Source organism: Argopecten irradians, chromosome 3 (genome assembly GCF_041381155.1).
Source record: "Argopecten irradians isolate NY chromosome 3, Ai_NY, whole genome shotgun sequence".
Classification (NCBI taxonomy): Eukaryota; Metazoa; Mollusca; class Bivalvia; order Pectinida; family Pectinidae; genus Argopecten; species Argopecten irradians.
In genome coordinates this window covers 66177329-66199481 of record NC_091136.1, presented here as the reverse complement: position 1 = coordinate 66199481, position 22153 = coordinate 66177329, and the positions used below count along the sequence as shown (strand labels likewise).

General features: G+C 43.9%; 1 protein-coding gene across 1 annotated transcript in view; it reads left to right on the top strand.

The window, feature by feature from the left end:
- LOC138319799 (mitogen-activated protein kinase-binding protein 1-like) overlaps positions 1 to 19208 on the top strand; it is a 173989-nt gene extending 154781 nt beyond the window's left edge. The window contains exons 32-36 of the mRNA XM_069262932.1: positions 9662 to 9867; positions 11815 to 13538; positions 14215 to 14438; positions 15552 to 15628; positions 15887 to 19208. Of these exons, the coding sequence (XP_069119033.1) occupies positions 9662 to 9867; positions 11815 to 13538; positions 14215 to 14438; positions 15552 to 15628; positions 15887 to 16156 (2501 nt within the window). The 3' untranslated portion in view covers positions 16157 to 19208. The remainder of the gene's footprint in view (positions 1 to 9661; positions 9868 to 11814; positions 13539 to 14214; positions 14439 to 15551; positions 15629 to 15886) is intronic.
- The last annotated feature ends 2945 nt before the right edge of the window (positions 19209 to 22153 follow it).

Genomic DNA, 22153 nt, shown 5'->3' with positions numbered 1-22153 from the left:
ATTGTATTGATGTTGGGATATAGCCTATACATGTGTACTATTGTATTGATGTTGGGATATAGCCTATACATGTGTACTATTGTATTGATGCTGGGATATAGCCTATACATGTGTACTATTGTATTGATGTTGGGATATAGCCTATACATGTGTACTATTGTATTGATGCTGGGATATAGCCTATACATGTGTACTATTGTATTGATGTTGGGATATAGCCTATACATGTGTACTATTGTATTGATGCTGGGATATAGCCTATACATGTGTACTATTGTATTGATGTTGGGATATAGCCTATACATGTGTACTATTGTATTGATGCTGGGATATAGCCTATACATGTGTATACTATTGTATTGATGCTGGGATATAGCCTATACATGTGTACTATTGTATTGATGTTGGGATATAGCCTATACATGTGTACTATTGTATTGATGTTGGGATATAGCCTATACATGTGTACTATTGTATTGATGTTGGGATATAGCCTATACATGTGTACTATTGTATTGATGTTGGGATATAGCCTATACATGTGTACTATTGTATTGATGTTGGGATATAGCCTATACATGTGTACTATTGTATTGATGTTGGGATATAGCCTATACATGTGTACTATTGTATTGATGTTGGGATATAGCCTATACATGTGTACTATTGTATTGATGTTGGGATATAGCCTATACATGTGTACTATTGTATTGATGTTGGGATATAGCCTATACATGTGTACTATTGTATTGATGTTGGGATATAGCCTATACATGTGTACTATTGTATTGATGTTGGGATATAGCCTATACATGTGTACTATTGTATTGATGTTGGGATATAGCCTATACATGTGTACTATTGTATTGATGTTGGGATATAGCCTATACATGTGTACTATTGTATTGATGTTGGGATATAGCCTATACATGTGTACTATTGTATTGATGTTGGGATATAGCCTATACATGTGTACTATTGTATTGATGTGGGATATAGCCTATACATGTGTACTATTGTATTGATGTTGGGATATAGCCTATACATGTGTACTATTGTATTGATGTTGGGATATAGCCTATACATGTGTACTATTGTATTGATGTTGGGATATAGCCTATACATGTGTACTATTGTATTGATGCTGGGATATAGCCTATACATGTGTACTATTGTATTGATGCTGGGATATAGCCTATACATGTGTACTATTGTATTGATGCTGGGATATAGCCTATACATGTGTACTATTGTATTGATGCTGGGATATAGCCTATACATGTGTACTATTGTATTGATGCTGGGATATAGCCTATACATGTGTACTATTGTATTGATGCTGGGATATAGCCTATACATGTGTACTATTGTATTGATGCTGGGATATAGCCTATACATGTGTACTATTGTATTGATGTTGGGATATAGCCTATACATGTGTACTATTGTATTGATGTTGGGATATAGCCTATACATGTGTACTATTGTATTGATGTTGGGATATAGCCTATACATGTGTACTATTGTATTGATGCTGGGATATAGCCTATACATGTGTACTATTGTATTGATGTTGGGATATAGCCTATACATGTGTACTATTGTATTGATGTTGGGATATAGCCTATACATGTGTACTATTGTATTGATGCTGGGATATAGCCTATACATGTGTACTATTGTATTGATGCTGGGATATAGCCTATACATGTGTACTATTGTATTGATGTTGGGATATAGCCTATACATGTGTACTATTGTATTGATGTTGGGATATAGCCTATACATGTGTACTATTGTATTGATGTTGGGATATAGCCTATACATGTGTACTATTGTATTGATGTTGGGATATAGCCTATACATGTGTACTATTGTATTGATGCTGGGATATAGCCTATACATGTGTACTATTGTATTGATGTTGGGATATAGCCTATACATGTGTACTATTGTATTGATGTTGGGATATAGCCTATACATGTGTACTATTGTATTGATGCTGGGATATAGCCTATACATGTGTACTATTGTATTGATGTTGGGATATAGCCTATACATGTGTACTATTGTATTGATGTTGGGATATAGCCTATACATGTGTACTATTGTATTGATGCTGGGATATAGCCTATACATGTGTACTATTGTATTGATGCTGGGATATAGCCTATACATGTGTACTATTGTATTGATGTTGGGATATAGCCTATACATGTGTACTATTGTATTGATGCTGGGATATAGCCTATACATGTGTACTATTGTATTGATGTTGGGATATAGCCTATACATGTGTACTATTGTATTGATGTTGGGATATAGCCTATACATGTGTACTATTGTATTGATGCTGGGATATAGCCTATACATGTGTACTATTGTATTGATGCTGGGATATAGCCTATACATGTGTACTATTGTATTGATGTTGGGATATAGCCTATACATGTGTACTATTGTATTGATGTTGGGATATAGCCTATACATGTGTACTATTGTATTGATGCTGGGATATAGCCTATACATGTGTACTATTGTATTGATGTTGGGATATAGCCTATACATGTGTACTATTGTATTGATGTTGGGATATAGCCTATACAGTCAGTCTTACTATTTACAGGAACCTGTGGTTGAATGACCTATACAGCACCACCAAAACAAGGTGTAAGTCATATACCAGTAAACATCCCACCTCAGAACAGTGGTAAGTCATACACACCTCAGTAAACATCCCACCTCAGAACAGTGGTAAGTCATAAACCACCTTATCTACCTTCTACCCCACACCATTCCCCAGTAAACATCCCACCTCAGAACAGTGGTAAGTCATACCTTACACCTCAGTAAACCCACTCCCATTCCAGTAAACATCCCACCTCAGAACAGTGGTAAGTCATAACACCTCACCTACCTTCTACCCCACCCATTCCCAGTAAACATCCCACCTCAGAACAGTGGTAAGTCATACACACCACCTACCTTCTACCCCACTCCATTTCCCAGTAAACATCCCACCTCAGAACAGTGGTAAGTCATACACACCTCACCTACCTTCTACCCCACTCCATTTCCCCAGTAAACATCCCACCTCAGAACCATACACATCTCACCTACCTTCTACCCCACTCCATTTTCTCAGTAAACATCCCTACCTCAGAACAGTGGTAAGTCATACACACCACACCTACCTTCTACCCCACTCCATTTCTCAGTAAACATCCCACCTCAGAACAGTGTAAGTCATACACACCTCACCTACCTTCTACCCCCACTCCATTCCCAGTAAACACCCACCTTAGAACAGTAGTAAGTCATACACACCCCACCTACCTTCTACCCCACTCCATTTCTCAGTAAACATCCAACCTCAGAACACATTATGCCCTGATAAACATCCCACCTCTCTACCCTAACCGATGCCCCGATAAACACACCCACCCCTAACCTAACCACGCCCCGATAAACACCCCCACCCCTTACCTAACCCCACGCCCATTCACCCCACCCCTTACATAACCTCACGCCCAGATAAACACCCCACACCACTAACCTAACCTCACGCCCCAATAAACACCCCACCCTCACCTACCCCACACCCAAAATTAAAAAATCCCCCCTCACCCCCACCTAACCCTAAACCACGCCCAGATAAACACCCCACTCCTAACCTAACCTCACGCCCAGATAAACACCCCACCCCTAACACCCCACGCCCGATAAACACCCCACCCCTACCCTAACCCCACGCCCAGATAAACACCCCACCCCTAACCTAACCCCACGCCTCGATAAACACCCCACCCCTAACCTAACCCCACGCCCAGACATAAACACCCCACCCTAAACTAACCCACGCCCAATAAACACCCCACTCCTAACCTAACCCAGGCCCTAGATACACCCCCCCTAACCTAACCCCACGCCCATAAACACCCCACCCTAACCTAACCCCACGCCCAGATAAACACCCCACCCCTAACCTAACCCCACGCCCAATATAAACACCCCACCCCTAACCTAACCCCACGCCCAGATAAACACCCCACCCTCCTAACCTAACCCCACGCCCCAAATAAACACCCCACTCCTAACCTAACCCACTACGCCCAGATAAACACCCCACCACTCCTAACCTAACCCACGCCCAGATAAACACCCCACCCCTAACCTAACCCCACGCCCCGATAAACACCCCACCCCTAACCTAACCCCACGCCCCGATAAACACCCCACCCCTAACCTAACCCCACGCCCAGATAAACACCCCCACCCCTAACCTAACCCCACGCCCAGATAAACACCCCACTCCTAACCTAACCCCACGCCCCAATAAACACCCCACTCCTAACCTAACCCCACGCCCAGATAAACACCCCACTCCAACCTAACCCCACGCCCAATAAAACACCCCAACCCACTCCTAACCTAACCCCACGCCCAGATAAACACCCCACTCCTAACCTAACCCCACGCCCAGATAAACACCCCACCCCTAACCTAACCCCACGCCCAGATAAACACCCCACTCCTAACCTAACCCCACGCCCAGATAAACACCCCACCCCTAACCTAACCCCACGCCCCAATAAACACCCCCACTCCTAACCTAACCCCACGCCCAATAAACACCCCACCCCTAACCTAACCCCCACGCCCCAGATAAACACCCCACTCCTAACCTAACCCCACGCCCAGATAAACACCCCACTCCTAACCTAAACCCCACGCCCAGATAAACACCCCACCCCTAACCTAACCCCACGCCCCGATAAACACCCCACTCCTAACCTAACCCCACGCCCCGATAAACACCCCACCCCTAACCTAACCCATGCCCCGATAAAACACCCCACCCCTAACCTAACCCACGCCCCGATAAACACCCCACTCCCTAACCTAACCCCCACGCCCCGATAAAACACCCCACCCTAACCTAACCCCACGCCCAGATAAACACCCCACTCCTAACCTAACCCCACGCCCAGATAAACACCCCACTCCTAACCTAACCCCACGCCCAGATAAACACCCCACTCCTAACCTAACCCCACGCCCAGATAAACACCCCACCCCTAACCTAACCCCACGCCCCGATAAACACCCCACCCCTAACCTAACCCCACGCCCAGATAAACACCCCACCCCTAACCTAACCCCACGCCCAGATAAACACCCCACTCCTAACCTAACCCCACGCCCAGATAAACACCCCACTCCTAACCTAACCCCACGCCCAGATAAACACCCCACTGCTAACCTAACCCCACGCCCCGATAAACACCCCACCCCTAACCTAACCCCACGCCCAGATAAACACCCCACTCCTAACCTAACCCCACGCCCAGATAAACACCCACTCCTAACCTAACCCCACGCCCAGATAAACACCCACCCTAACCTAACCCCACGCCCACGATAAACACCCACTCCTAACCTAACCCCACGCCCAGATAAACACCCCACTCCTAACCTAACCCCACGCCCAGATAAACACCCCACCCCTAACCTAACCCCACGCCCCGATAAACACCCCACTCCTAACCTAACCCCACGCCCAGATAAACACACCCCACCCCTAACCTAACCCCACGCCCAGATAAACACCCCACTCCTAACCTAACCCCACGCCCCGATAAACACCCCACCCCTAACCTAACCCCACGCCCCGATAAACACCCCACTCCTAACCTAACCCCACGCCCCGATAAACACCCCACTCCTAACCTAACCCCACGCCCAGATAAACACCCCACTCCTAACCTAACCCCACGCCCCGATAAACACCCCACCCCTAACCTAACCCCACGCCCCGATAAACACCCCCACTCCTAACCTAACCCCACGCCCCGATAAACACCCCACTCCTAACCTAACCCCACGCCCCAATAAACACCCCACCCCTAACCTAACCCCACGCCCAGAAAAACACCCCACTCCTAACCTAAACCCCACGCCCAGATAAACACACCCCACTCCTAACCTAACCCCACGCCCAGATAAACACCCCACCCCTAACCTAACCCCACGCCCCGATAAACACCCCACCCCTAACCTAACCCCACGCCCCGATAAAACACCCCACTCCTAACCTAACCCCACGCCCCGATAAACACCCCACTCCCTAACCTAACCCCACGCCCGATAAACACCCCACTCCTAACCTAACCCCACGCCCAGATAAACACCCCACTCCTAACCTAACCCCACGCCCCGATAAACACCCCACCCCTAACCTAACCCCACGCCCGATAAACACCCCACCCTAACCTAACCCCACGCCCCGATAAACACCCCACCCTAACCTAACCCCACGCCCAGATAAACACCCCACTCCTAACCTAACCCCACGCCCCGATAAACACCCCACCCCTAACCTAACCCCACGCCCGATAAACACCCCACCCCACCCCACTAAACCTAACCCCACGCCCAGATAAACACCCCCACTCCTAACCTAACCCCACGCCCAGATAAACACCCCACTCCTAACCTAACCCCACGCCCGATAAACACCCCACCCTAACCTAACCCCACGCCCCGATAAACACCCCACTCCTAACCTAACCCCACGCCCAGATAAACACCCCACTCCTAACCTAACCCCACGCCCAGATAAACACCCCACTCCTAACCTAACCCCACGCCCGATAAACACCCCACTCCTAACCTAACCCCACGCCCTGATAAACACCCCACTCCTAACCTAACCCACGCCCAGATAAACACCCCACTCCTAACCTAACCCCACGCCCCAATAAACACCCCACTCCTAACCTAACCCCACGCCCAGATAAACACCCCACTCCTAACCTAACCCCACGCCCAGATAAACACCCCACCCCTAACCTAACCCCACGCCCAGATAAACACCCCACCCCTAACCTAACCCCACGCCCCGATAAACACCCCACCCCTAACCTAACCCCACGCCCAGATAAACACCCCACCCCTAACCTAACCCCACGCCCCAATAAACACCCCACTCCTAACCTAACCCCACGCCCAGATAAACACCCCACTCCTAACCTAACCCCACGCCCAGATAAACACCCCACTCCTAACCTAACCCCACGCCCAGATAAACACCCCACCCCTAACCTAACCCCACGCCCAGATAAACACCCCACTCCTAACCTAACCCCACGCCCAGATAAACACCCCACTCCTAACCTAACCCCACGCCCCGATAAACACCCCACTCCTAACCTAACCCCACGCCCAGATAAACACCCCACCCCTAACCTAACCCCACGCCCAGATAAACACCCCACTCCTAACCTAACCCCACGCCCCAATAAACACCCCACTCCTAACCTAACCCCACGCCCAGATAAACACCCCACTCCTAACCTAACCCCACGCCCAGATAAACACCCCACTCCTAACCTAACCCCACGCCCAGATAAACACCCCACTAACCTAACCCCACGCCCAGATAAACCCCACGCCCAGCCCCAATAAACACCCCACTCCTAACCTAACCCCACGCCCAGATAAACACCCCCACTCCTAACCTAACCCCACGCCCAGATAAACACCCCACTCCTAACCTAACCCCACGCCCCGATAAACACCCCACTCCTAACCTAACCCCACGCCCAGATAAAACACCCCACTCCTAACCTAACCCCCACGCCCCGATAAACACCCCACTCCTAACCTAACCCCACGCCCAGATAAACACCCCACTCCTAACCTAACCCACCCCCAAATAAACACCCCACCCTAAAAACCCCACGCCCACACCCCACTCCTAACCTAACCCCACGCCCCATAAACACCCCACCCCTAACCTAACCCCCACGCCCGCCCCGATAAACACCCCACCCCTAACCTAACCCCACGCCCAGATAAACACCCCACCCCTAACCTAACCCCACGCCCAGATAAACACCCACTCCTAACCTAACCCACGCCCCGATAAACACCCCACTCCTAACCTAACCCCACGCCCCGATAAACACCCCACCCCTAACCTAACCCCACGCCCCGATAAACACCCCCACCCCTAACCTAACCCCACGCCCAGATAAACACCCCACTCCTAAACCTAACCCCATGCCCCGATAAACACCCCACCCCTAACCTAACCCCACGCCCCGATAAACACCCCACTCCTAACCTAACCCCACGCCTCAGATAAACACCCCACCCCTAACCTAACCCCACGCCCCGATAAACACCCCACTCCTAACCTAACCCCACGCCTCGATAAACACCCCACTCCTAACCTAACCCCATGCCCTGATAAACACCCCACCCCTAACCTAACCCCACGCCCCGATAAACACCTCACTCCTAACCTAACCCCACGCCCAGATAAACACCCCTCTCCTAACCTAACCCCCACGCCCCGATAAACACCCCACCCCTAACCTAACCCCACGCCCAGATAAACACCCCACCCCTAACCTTACCCCACGCCCCGATAAACACCCCCACTCCTAACCTAACCCCATGCCCTGATAAACACCCCACCCCTAACCTTACCCCACGCCCCGATAAACACCCCACCCCTAACCTTAACCCCACGCCCCGATAAACACCCCACTCCTAACCTAACCCCACGCCCAGATAAACACCCCACTCCTAACCTAACCCCATGCCCTGATAAACACCCCACCCCTAACCTAACCCCACGCCCCGATAAACACCCCACCCCTAACCTAACCCCACGCCCCGATAAACACCCCACTCCTAACCTAACCCCACGCCCAGATAAACACCCCACTCCTAACCTAACCCCACGCCCCGATAAATACCCCACTCCTAACCTAACCCCACACCCAGATAAACACCCCACTCCAACTCCAATGCTATAGCCTCAGCTACAAACCTCAATCCCTCTTTACCTTTTACCCTGCCTTATTGCATGTACCCCTTCAACATTCTTGATGATGACATCATTTCTATTTCAATGATAATGATAGTTTTTGTGAGAGTAAAGCCTGCATATTATTTATGTAATATAGAAAGATTGGTTATGAAATATAGAACATCATTGCTATTCCATTGATAATGATCGTCTCTGTGAGAGTAAAGCCTGCATATTATTTATGTAATATAGAAAGATTGGTTATGAAGTATAGAACATGCTGTATTTTGATTATTATTCCTTAAAATGCTTGTTTTCTATAGGAAACTTGTGTGATATGTTTTAGAGGCATTATTAGATGCCACATGGCACTTAGATTCACATGCTAATGGAGATTCACACGCTATTGGAGATTTTCTATTGCCGGACAGCTGACAAGTCACATTGATTACTACACATAGAATTTCACTTGTCCTCCTGCCATGTAGACCAGTTTACAGGATGACACTCTATCACTGTAGTCTGTTGCATGCTTCTTTCCATTCTGATCTATCAACGTCAGAGAGCTACAATAGAACTGATATCTCTATACAACTCCTTACCTGACAGGTTATCTTCACAAATTCTGACATTTGACATTCTGCTAGTCATTGATTTTTTCTGATTAAGAAAACTAAAATCTTTCCTAATAAATTACTTATTTCCCTATGGTAAGAATATTGATGTGATTTATGTAATAGAAATAAATATATATAAATCACTGAATAATAGTTTTAACATTTTTACATTATTTGATTATGTATAGCCATAGAGTAAAACTATCAACTTAAAGGATTTCAGAGATGTATCTTTGTACCAAAGGGAGGCAATTCGGTAATCATGCTACAAACTGTTTAATCTTCCTAGGCCCTCATACTTCCAAATCATTACGTCGCTGTTGGTCAAGTTTTGACCTCCCAAAGACACCTATATTTGAGGAGAAGCCATCTTGTATGCATAGTGCCTCGAATCCCAACACTCCAGTCATCAAGTCTCAGGGTAAAAAAGTGTGTCGCCTCGGCACACCAGCTTCTACTACTAAAACTAGGCCTACAAGGCGCAGCCGGATCCCCACTCCCACTGCACTGCGCCAGCCTGGCCCAAACAGGGGTAACGTTACCGTGGCAATGCATGGAGCACTCATAAATACGAATGGTGTTTACACCTGTCCAAGTGTTTAATATTTGGGGATAATTGCCAACACACTGATAATTGTATCCATGCTGCTTGTGTTGGCATGTTTTTTGAGCTTTGTTCACTAATTTACTAATTGGAATGTCAATATTTAAACAAGGACGCCACTATATTCATAAGTGATGGTTGCATATTTGTCAACAGGCCAAATTCTTTTAATTACGTTTTTGAGGGTATACAAATATTTTGAGCACAGAATTTGTGAATATGAGTAAGCTAACCTAAAAGGAGAGTTATTGGACTGTGGTTGTTCCATAATCTTACACATTTTGATACCTGTACACCCAGATCTTGGACCCCGTTTATGCATTGCTGATGCCGACACATCATACCACCATGAGGAATTTTTCTGATGATACATAATACTATCACAAAGAGATTCTTTTGGTTGTATTAGTGGTCGCTGGAACCTTACCCTCTAGTTTGACTGCCTTTAATCTAGAGCTTCTATATTTATAAGTTCTTTATCTGAAGTTACCTGCCCTGGTTACCTTGCCGACAGACGGCACATTTCCAGGAGGTACCTTCTGTACTATCATCTCTTTCAGATCATAACCTCTGGTGAAATACTCACTGTATTTATCATGTGTATTACACCTATATTTAAATCCATATTCTGAGCTAACATTAACATCAAGCCAGAGGTACTGATCAAGTCGTATTTTTCGTTCTGCACTAGCTAGTCAGTAGTAAGGTATTTTTCTTTGCTCAGTTGAAAACTGGCCCTGTGGTGCTTTATCTTTAGAAATCATTTTTTGTTATTGCCTAATTTGGCTTTTCCTGAACCTTTTGTTTCTTGCTTTAGAGTTTGATTTGTCTGACATTATAAGTAGTATTAGTCTACATTCAGAACTTTCGCATGGTTTTATGTTTACAGGTGCTGAAGCATGGATTTATCAAAAACTGTTGATTTTTTTTATTTTTAGTGATTTTGTTGTTATTCCCCTGATGAACCTGATTGTGCCTCATGTAGATGTGTTTTTTCCATAGATATTTGCAGATCCTAGATTTTCATTTATTTCGATGATTTTCTGTGTGTAACCTTCACAACTGGCTTTGGTGTATGAGTTTCTAATGATTTGATCTTTGTTCTAGCATTATTATATATAGCCACATTATAATTGTGAGGCCGCTGTGATACAAACACTGTGTATATGTTTTACTGAGCACTGTAATAGAATAGCTGTACCACAGTGGGCTCACCAGTTGTACCACATCCCATCACATCTACTTCTTGTCTTAACAACCATGACATGGTCTTCACACCATCGACATGGCTGACTCAGTGACTGTCAGCAGACACGCCTGATTCTATGTCCTCAAGTGTGAAGCTGAACATGATTTCACTCTATGTCAGTTTTTGTGACATCACATAATATTATAGATAGGCTGGGATGTGGTGTGACGGTTTCTATATCTGGGTGGTCAGCTCTATACTCACCTTAATATTTACAGTGTACTCCAGTATACTCTCTAACTACTGCTACAGAATTCTCTGTGAAATAGTTTGTAGATTAAGGTATCTATGATAATGCAAGCACTTTATAGTGTAGAGGTTAACTAGATGTTATATTTAGTGTCATCTGTATCTGCTGTTTGACACCATCTTACATATTAAGTGATACATTTTTACATGTAGATAATTACCAGGATTATGGTTTAATGTATTTACAGTGAATGTCTTGTGTTTCACATGTTTATATATATATACTGTTGCCTGTTACAGCTACACCCCTATGGGACAGCCGGTCATCGACTAGTGGGACAGCCGGTCATCGACTAGTGAGGATAGCAGTGACCAGAGAACACCCACCAACAAGTCCTCAACCCGCCGGTCTCGACCGTCCACACTTACTCTAGAGCGAGAAAAGAAGCGAAGGGAAGTCAGTGTGGAGGTACCTTCCAGAGGTGGAGAAAAGAAAGTGACACCTCGATCTCTGTCACAAAGCTCCCTCTATAGGCAGACGGAAAGCTCAAAAGCTAAGAAGTCGCTGGGATCCTCCACCAACCTGTCTCAGCAGCAGGACAAACAGACGCCAAAACATTCCACCAACCTCACCAAGAGCACGTCCATGACAAATTTAAGTGGTGGTGGGCGCTTGTCCCTGCCTAAGTCACGACCCCGTATGGAAGCTAAGAAACTATCCTCCATGTATACCTCAACTCCAAACCTAGCACAGGCCCTAGACAGTAACCAAGACTGTGACGACCTTGCGTCAAAACGTCTGGAGGCTAGTTTATCTGACAGTGATCTTCTTGATGAGGATCTACCAAAAACTTCCTCAAAGAAAAGTTCTCAAACTCGGACTTCTTCCTCCAGGAATCAAACAGAGGCAAAAAGTGGTGTTGGTACAAAGAGGGAGACTGCACGTAGCAGTAGTGCCTCTCGGGCGGGCAGACTATCTCTGCCTGCCTCCCCAGCAGTTAGTGTAGACAGTAGAACTGTGAGAAAGTCGACAGTTAGTCATGATGACAAAGATCTGATGCCCCCACCTTCCAAGGGTGTGGTTGGCAAGGGCAAGCAGGACACATTCCTACGAAGAGCAGTTCAGTCCAATCGTAAGGGTGTGTCAGAACTGACCTTAGCTCAGGCTAAAGACATTCTGTTGGGGAAATCAGGAATCTTAGGGTCAAACACCAAATCCTCCAACACCTCTTCAGCAATCACAACTACATCATCCTCTACATCGTCATCTTCAAAGACATCTTATTCTAAATCATCTTCAACAAGCTCATCTACAAAATCAAATTTACGCTCAAACTTATCAACTAGTAAACAATCTACACATTCGTCAACATTCCCAATGTTCACAGCAGCCAATACTGTGAGTGCCACCAGTGTTACCATGACAACTGTTTCATCCTCATCAGTGACGTGTACTACCACCACCTCATCTCCTCAGTCACGGCAGAAGGAAATAGAAAATGAGATTGAGAAAACTGCAGCAGAGATGCGCACTAAAAACTTGATGGAAGCAGCCTTCCAGAATCTGTCAGAGCTGGATGTAAGTCCTAATGACTTACCTGAGCGGGACTGTCCTTCACACCCGGGGCTGTCGTCTGTAAGTCAGTTTTCTGGGGTTGAGGACGATGACGATGATGGTTTAGCACACACATCCAGTATAAAGGAGCGTATCGCCATGCTTCAGTCTCACACCTCTCCTCAGTCTAGTCCGCGCTCTACCTCCACTGCTCACATCACCCTCACCCCGAGTAAATCACCAGGCTCGGCCACTAATAAATCTGGCTCTCCGGTCAGCTCTACACTCAGCCCACGAAGTTCCTCAGGGATTGGTTCGAGTCTTGACTCTGATGTTGCTGCCAAACTGTTCGCTTCGTCTGCTAATAGTGTCAGTCCTCAAAGTAACTACCATTTAGCTTACGATATATCAGACTCTGATGAGGGCTCAGAAAAGTCGCCGCCGCAGGACACCACCGTACAATCCTGCTCATTCAGTTCTGAGCTGGATTTCAGCACTAAAAGGTAAGATTTGTATGATTCTGTCTTATAGAAAACCTCATCATTCAGTTCTGAGGGTGAATTCAGTGGTAAAAAATGTTCTGTTTGGACCAGTTAATAATGTATACAGTGCTGGTCAAAGCGTTGATGAAAAATGTTATCAAGTTGTTAGAAATGTTACAAAGTATATAAAATAACTACTTCAGTGAATTGCTACATTGTAGAAACATTGTTCATTCACAGTGTAGTATGCTATGACTGGTTAGCTTACATATCAATCTTTAAACTTCAAAAATAAACTAAGATATCAATTATATTTTGTTTAACACTACTATAATTCCATTGTAATTAGATAATAATCAACAAAACAAAAATAAAATAAATTGATTGTATGCAAAAACACAAAAAGAGACCAAATTTTCAGTCTGCAAAAGTTATACAAGCAAGCTTCAAATATAATCTAACAATCAAGTAATTCAACCAAATTATCAATTGTTTAGTCTGATGAACAAAGTTATTTTCCAACAGTTCAAACAACTTGATAACATTTTTTATCAACGCTTTGACCAGTAAGTTTAACTATGAGTAGATAAACTCTTGACTTTTGAATGTAAAGGTTGCTTTCATATGTTGTACATTACCCCTACTGTCACCATGCATGCTTTGTAAATAATTTCCAATATCGGTTAAATCCTTGAAGGTTATCACTGAGTAAAGCTTTAGAGGCAGTGTCTGGGAGTCCAGGTAATGACAGGGACCAGCCTAGTACCTCAACCCCCACCAACCTCGCCCCTAACCTCCAGTCAGACTGGCCGACGTCCAGTACCAGATCAACGCCATCATCAGTCATCTCTAACAGATCAACACTAAATGGTTCACCCGATGTCTCCAACAGTTTCACTCCCATCAGTTCCCGGAAACAGGGTAGGTAACTCTCGTAGACAAATACATATTGATTGTTTAAGATTTTGGTTTAAAATTGGTAGTACTGATTTATGGCCATCTCAGGTCAGGATGACCTTTAGTCATCATGCACCGTCGGTTGTCGTGCCGCCGTCAGCCGTGCGTAAACATTTTATTCAAACAACTTCTTCTCAATAACCGTAAGGCCTAAGGTACTTATACTAGTCCTGTATCATGCTGGGATGAAGGGCTACAAAGTTTGTTCAAATGAATAACCTTGACTGCCATTCAAGGTCACGGGGGTCAAATAGGCTAAGATCTTTAAACAACTTGTTGTGAATAACTAAGAGGCCTAGAGACCTGATATTTGGCCTGTAACAAGCTTGGATGAAGGGCTACCAAATTAATATGTTCAAATGAATGACCTTGACCCTCATTCAAGTTCACAGGGTCAAATATGCTAAAATCTTTAAATAACTTTTTTTGTATAGCTTAGAGGCCTAGAGACCCGATATTGGACTTGTAGCACGTTTGCATGAAGAGATACCATGTTTATTTAAACAAATTACCTTGACCTTCATCCAAGGTCTTATTCATCAAATATATCAGCAACTTCTATTAAAAGAGTTCTTGGTCTTGTCACTACTACATGTATATGCTTTGAGGTGTTGTATTGTGCCAGAAGTCAGATGACCGTTCAAGCCTATGGGCCTCTTGTTTGTTTAAGCATTAAACTAGTTCCTTTGCAGACAATCTTCATATTGCATGCTAGCACATTATAAGATGATTTTCTGCAAAGCTTTGGCATCTATATAGACCATAGATGCCATAGGAGGATAGTTTATACTTACATTTACATTATTAAATCATTTTGGGGTCTCTACATTAACATTGGTTAAGTTAGACCAGGAAAACGGTTTATTAACGACAATTAAATTCACAAGATGGAACAGCCATTTTGACGGCGATCAGTTGACGTAACATGTCAACATTAGTGACGTCATTAAGGTTACGTTTTGGTGTTAGTTATTCCCCCATAGACTTCACTTTGTGTTGGTTATTTTATATAGTAAAAGTGGTAAGTGAATGTAAATATAATGTTTTATCCTTGTCATCTGACTTTTGTGTTTACAGACTACTTACAGCTTTGTATGGAGGCAGTAAAAGAGCTAAAACAGTCAGTGAACAAAGTCTCAGATCTGTGTGATAAGGTGAGCTACAATGACAACTAAAACTAAAGATTATAATAAGACTTTAAAAAAATACACGTTCATAGTAAAGAACTGTAAACAGGCTATTTTATGGTGATTTTGTTTGACATTTGAATGCCTAAGGACATTGGTGACATCGATCTACTATTTTATGATACTTTACCTTCATTTGTTAAAATTTTCATAGCATTTTATTTTCAGGATTTTATAACTGAAATGTAGCCTCATGACCGAGTTTAGCTGTTTTGTATGCCACAGGTTTATAGTGACAACAAGTCAAGTGAAGCGTCCTCAATATTGACGGAAGCTCTGCGGAAAAACAGGCAGACATTTACGGATCTACTATCTCGAACCGACGATCCAGAGGACTTTTCCAAGAGCAACACCAAGTCTTGGGAAGAGCTGGAACCAGTGCTTTTAAGATTCGGAAACCAACTTTTAGAGCAGTTTGAACAGAGATTTGGGAATCAACTTTTAGAGCAGTTTGAGCAAATAGTAACTCAAAAACTTGAGGCTGAAAATCAGTAACCTATACCCAAATTTAAGGAACTCATCTGTGGTAAGGAAACATGGAAAGAACTTGTCTTACAAAAGTTTGCAAACTAAATATATTTCATACCCTGATGAAGTTAAAAAATAGTTACATCAGTGTTTATAATTAATTTTTTTAGACTACTTGATAACATAAGACATATTTAAATGTACGATTCCATTGATTTTCCAATGGATTATTTTTTCTAAATCAATATGCAACATCGACGATTCAAAAGTGACGTCATGATAAAGTCAGGGTTTCGTGTCATTCTCAGATTTTTTCTTCATAGTACATGTAGTATGAAGAAAAAGAATCTGATTGGTCGTGTTTAGTATGAAAACAAATAAAATTTAATTATTATGGTATGAATAGGTCGATTCACAATGAACACTTTAATGAGAGTGTGAAGCTTGTGTGTGATGTTGTGATTGTGTACGATGAGTAGAAAGGAATGTTATGTTAGACTGATAGTAAATGTGAGAATGTTCAGATTTATATCATGTACAGGAATCTAAAAGTGCTCAAGACTATTTCATTACAAAATAGTTCTTGGTTCAGGAGATCCCTCTATTCCATGTAAATTATTTTTGTTCCATCCTTCATATTTATTTGTGTGTTTATTTTGTGTATTGGGAGTGAGTCTCATTTAATTCATGATGCTTGTAATAACCTGTAAAGGGGCCAAACATCAGAAGTGTGGCCTCTGTATAGATATCATACCTTTGTGAGGGAGAATGTTATTTGTATACCTAGTCATATTATATCGTTGCCAAAGCAATAGTGATGCTTGATTAAGGGCAATTTGTTGCCTCCACCCAACATATATTTCTGGATAGTTATTTATATACATAAGTGTTGGTTTCATTCTACCGATATCTCATCTATTTGAATGGTTGTCCTAAAGTCATGACAAAGTCTATATCTGCTTGACCATGCTGCGGCCCCAGCCAAGCTCTATGTTAAATCATTGCTTTTTCTGCTGTGGTACTATATGTAGCTGCAGTATTATTTTATCTGTGAAGTGCTCTACTAAGGATTAATAGAATCTTACATGGGTCTGTGAAGTGGACAGAGATATCTCAACCCGAGTGGAAGATTTTGGCTGGTCAACCCGAGGCTTGCCGAGGGTTGACGGCCAATATCTTTCACGAGGGTTGAGATATCCCTGTCCACTTCACAGACCCATGTTTGATTCTTTTTCTCCCATATTTAGTAGAAAAAATGATGAGATTCCACATGGTTTCCAGCTTTTTCATCGCGCCATTATTGCAGGAACGTTGTTATGCATCAAAATTGATGACGTCATCTACAATGCGCGGCGCAGTTACGCCGCATGTATTGATGACGTCACGTTATTGTCTAGCGCGTGTGAGCTGTCTTACACCCCCCTGTGTAAGATAGAGTTATCTTTTCCCTAGCAACCGCGGGATATCCCTGTGAAGTATGGGAGAAAATGTGATCTTTTCTAAGGAGGAAAAGTATAGTCTCCCTTACACATAACAGTATACCTCGTCTTCCATTTAATTTATATCGATCTGATTAAAATCATCTGTTCCTGGCTTTCTTCCTTGCTACATCTGATGACCAGGGTCATGTTCATATGACCTTTAACATTAACTAATCAGCATGTTGCTTTTGTTGGTGTGACTTCATATCTCAAATCCTCAGCCCCAACTCAGCACTACTGAGGTATTCTGAGATAGTAGCAATGAACCATGGTTTCACTCATTCTTTTGCCACTAAAAGCACCTCAAACGTTTGGTAGATTGTCATTTAAATCTACTGCACAGTAATGGACACATCTTTTGAATCTGAAACTTTTATAAAGCTGCATTAGTAACATTATGAAAGCCAGACGTTTTGGGGTTGTCTGAACATGACCCTGGTCCAGGTACATTCAGATATCCATGCAGGAAACATACAAACCAACAACAGATGATTTTACTCACAATTAATTTGTGTTTACATATTGTCAGGATTTAAGTTAATCAACTTTATAATGATGTTTATAACATTTTCGCATTGCATATTTTCAACGAAACAAAAATGGCTATTGATGTCCTAGGCAATAATGAATTTGTTGTGGAGTATAGTAGAACCAGACAATAACACTGAGATGTAGCAGAGGAATCAAGGTATTCTCTACTTGGTTTTGTTTTATGAGGCTTTAAGTTGTAAGTATGTTGTTAATAATGGCTAACTCATTATTTATTGTGCAATATATTGCTGTAAATAATTTTAAGTCTTTGTGATATTTTCAAACATTGTGTTGCTTTCCCTACAACCTGTGAATGAGTAGTGGATGCATACTGTAGCTTGAAGACTTCCAAACTTGCCAAACCATTTTACAGTACTGCCATTTCATTAAACTTTAGTGCACGTTTTTTACAGCCAAATGTTACTGTAGTTATTATACCGTAATTAAAATAGTTTCTTACTGTTAACTACTGTAAGTCAGGAAACTCAGATTATATGAGATTGATTAATGTTTTACAGAATTTGTGGTTTGTACATATCATGTATGGATAAAATCTATATATGCATGCTAAAATCAAACAGAAACATTTTGTGAACATTGTACGACATTACAGAGTTGTGTCTTGTCTTCCAGTACAGGCAGATTGATGTTATTCATTGGTGCGATTCAAGTGCTACCACTACTTTTGTATGTTTTACCGTGATAGGTAGTATTTTTTACTGAATTTTAACACTTGGGACCATACCCGTGAGGGTTGTACTAGGGTCAGTCCTCATCCATCTAGTAGTACAATCATTGAGGGCATGTTGTCAGGGACCATACCCGTGAGGGTTGTACTAGGGTCAGTCCTCATCCATCTAGTAGTACAATCATTGAGGGCATGTTGTCAGGGTTGTGAATGGCATTATAACAAGATTTCAGTGATGTTGTATATGTTTGCTATGCAACACATACCAAAGTGTCTCATTCCATCAAGGTATGCAAATTTAGCTGAATGCATTTCAATGCTTGTATGTTTTTGTAAATATATTGCCAATGATATACAAAATAAATTTTTGTATAAGAAATCGGTTTTGTATTGCTTCTTTACTGACTATTCAAACATTTTAGTGGGTTTGCCATATCTGTGCCACCTTCTACACTGGGACCTACTTTTCCAGGTGCAATTATAAATACATCAGCTGTTAAGGGACAGACGTCATGATGTAGGAGTCCAGGTACACCAGCTGTTAAGGGACAGGTGCCATGATGTAGGAGTCCAGGTACACCAGCTGTTAAGGGACAGGTGCCATGATGTAGGAGTCCAGGTACACCAGCTGTTAAGGGACAGACGTCATGATGTAGGAGTCCAGGTACACCAGCTGTTAAGGGACAGACGTCATGATGTAGGAGTCCAGGTACACCAGCTGTTAAGGGGCAGGTGCCATGATGTAGGAGTCCAGGTACACCAGCTGTTAAGGGACAGGTGCCATGATGTAGGAGTCCAGGTACACCAGCTGTTAAGGGACAGGTGCCATGATGTAGGAGTCCAGGTACACCAGCTGTTAAGGGACAGGTGCCATGATGTAGGAGTCCAGGTACACCAGCTGTTAAGGGACAGAGTGGGAGTCCAGTACACCTGATGTAGGAGTCCAGGTACACCAGCTGTTAAGGGCAGACGTCATGATGTAGGAGTCCAGGTACACCAGCTGTTAAGGGACAGACGCATGATGAAGTCAGGAACCAGTTTAAGGGGTGCAGATGTAGGAGTCCAGGTACACATGTTAAGGCAGGCATGAGTGGAGTCAGGTACACAGCTGTTAAGGGACAGACGTCTGATGTAGGAGTCCAGGATGATAGTAGGCCAGTCAGTGTTAGGGCAGGTGCCATGATGTAGGAGTCCAGGTACACCAGCTGTTAGGGCAGGCATGATGTAGGAGTCCAGGTACACCAGCTGTAAGGGCAGCCGTGTTAGGAGTCCAGGTACACCAGCTGTTAAGGGGCAGGTAGACAGCTGTTAAGGCCATGATGTAGGAGTCCAGGTACACCAGCTGTTAAGGGACAGAGTGCCATGATGTAGGAGTCCAGGTACACACAGCTGTTAAGGGACAGACGTCATGATGTAGGAGTCCAGGTACACCAGCTGTTAAGGGCAGGTCCATGATGTAGGAGTCCAGGTACACCAGCTGTTAAGGGACAGACATGATGTAGAGTCCAGGTACACCATGATGTAGGAGTCCATGGTAGGAGTCCAGGTACACCAGCTGTTAAGGGACAGGTGCCATGATGTAGGAGTCCAGGTACACCAGCTGTTAAGGGACAGGTGCCATGATGTAGGAGTCCAGGTACACCAGCTGTTAAGGGACAGACGCCATGATGTAGGAGTCCAGGTACACCAGCTGTTAAGGGACAGACGTCATGGTACACCAGCTGTTAAGGGACAGGTGCCATGATGTAGGAGTCCAGGTACACCAGCTGTTAAGGGACAGACGTCATGATGTAGGAGTCCAGGTACACCAGCTGTTAAGGGACAGACGTCATGATGTAGGAGTCCAGGTACACCAGCTGTTAAGGGACAGGTGCCATGATGTAGGAGTCCAGGTACACCAGCTGTTAAGGGCAGACGTCATGATGTAGGAGTCCAGGTACACCAGCTGTTAAGGGACAGACGTCATGATGTAGGAGTCCAGGTACACCAGCTGTTAAGGGGCAGGTGCCATGATGTAGGAGTCCAGGTACACCAGCTGTTAAGGGACAGGTGCCATGATGTAGGAGTCCAGGTACACCAGCTGTTAAGGGGCAGGTGCCATGATGTAGGAGTCCAGGTACACCAGCTGTTAAGGGACAGGTCGTCCATGATGTTAGGAGTCCAGGGCAGTACACCAGCTGTTAAGGGCAGGTGCCATGATGTAGGAGTCCAGGTACACCAGCTGTTAAGGGCAGGTGTGATGTAGGAGTCCAGACACCCTGTAGGAGTCCAGGTACACCAGCTGTTAAGGGACAGACGTCATGATGTAGGAGTCCAGGTACACCAGCTGTTAAGGGACAGACGTCATGATGTAGGAGTCCAGGTACACCAGCTGTTAAGGGACAGGTGCCATGATGTAGGAGTCCAGGTACACCAGCTGTTAAGGGACAGGTGCCATGATGTAGGAGTCCAGGTACACCAGCTGTTAAGGGACAGGTGTCATGATGTAGGAGTCCAGGTACACCAGCTGTTAAGGGGCAGGTGCCATGATGTAGGAGTCCAGGTACACCAGCTGGTTTTTCTATTCTATTCAAAAAATGTTTTGAAACTCTCCTGAAATTGTTTATGCCTCGACACTTTGAGTTGTGCTCAGGATTTACCTATAGCTGGTTTATAAGTGACTGTCCAAATAATGATCACATATAAACTGGGCAGCAGTCTTAAATTTCATTATAAACCGGCTACAGGTCACTTACAGACCAGTTTTGGGTACATCCTGTATATTCCATGAAATATAACACCAAAAGAACAAAAGAACTTACGCTGTGTTTTAAACAATATTTAAATGTTATGTAAGATTGACCATCACCTTTCCTTCTGATCAGAAAACTATATCAAGTAAGAACTCCCCTAAAAACGTGTCCATGGAAGTTAGTTTGCTCACTGAAGGGATGTATAGGAGAAACAGCGAAAACTGTGGAATAGTCAAGATAATGAACTGTTCGAGACCCGTAAGGGCTGAGAAATATTTATTATCTGTAGTTATAACATGGAAATCTATTCCCTGACAATCCCCACACAAACATTGTGATATCAACTCGAGCAACACAAAAAGGATGCCATAATTCCTCAGATGAATGACCATGGATTTTTGCCACAGTAATACTAAAGTGATTGAACTTTCCTGGGCGAGGTGAGTTCCTATTATCATCTGAAGGGCTTTGAGGACAACTACCAACACATCAAACTAGTACACAAAATAATAGCAGCAAGGTTGAAGGTTAAGACTTTTCCACGCATTGTTGTTGTTTCACTTCCGGGGAACTACATGGCAGAAATTATCAA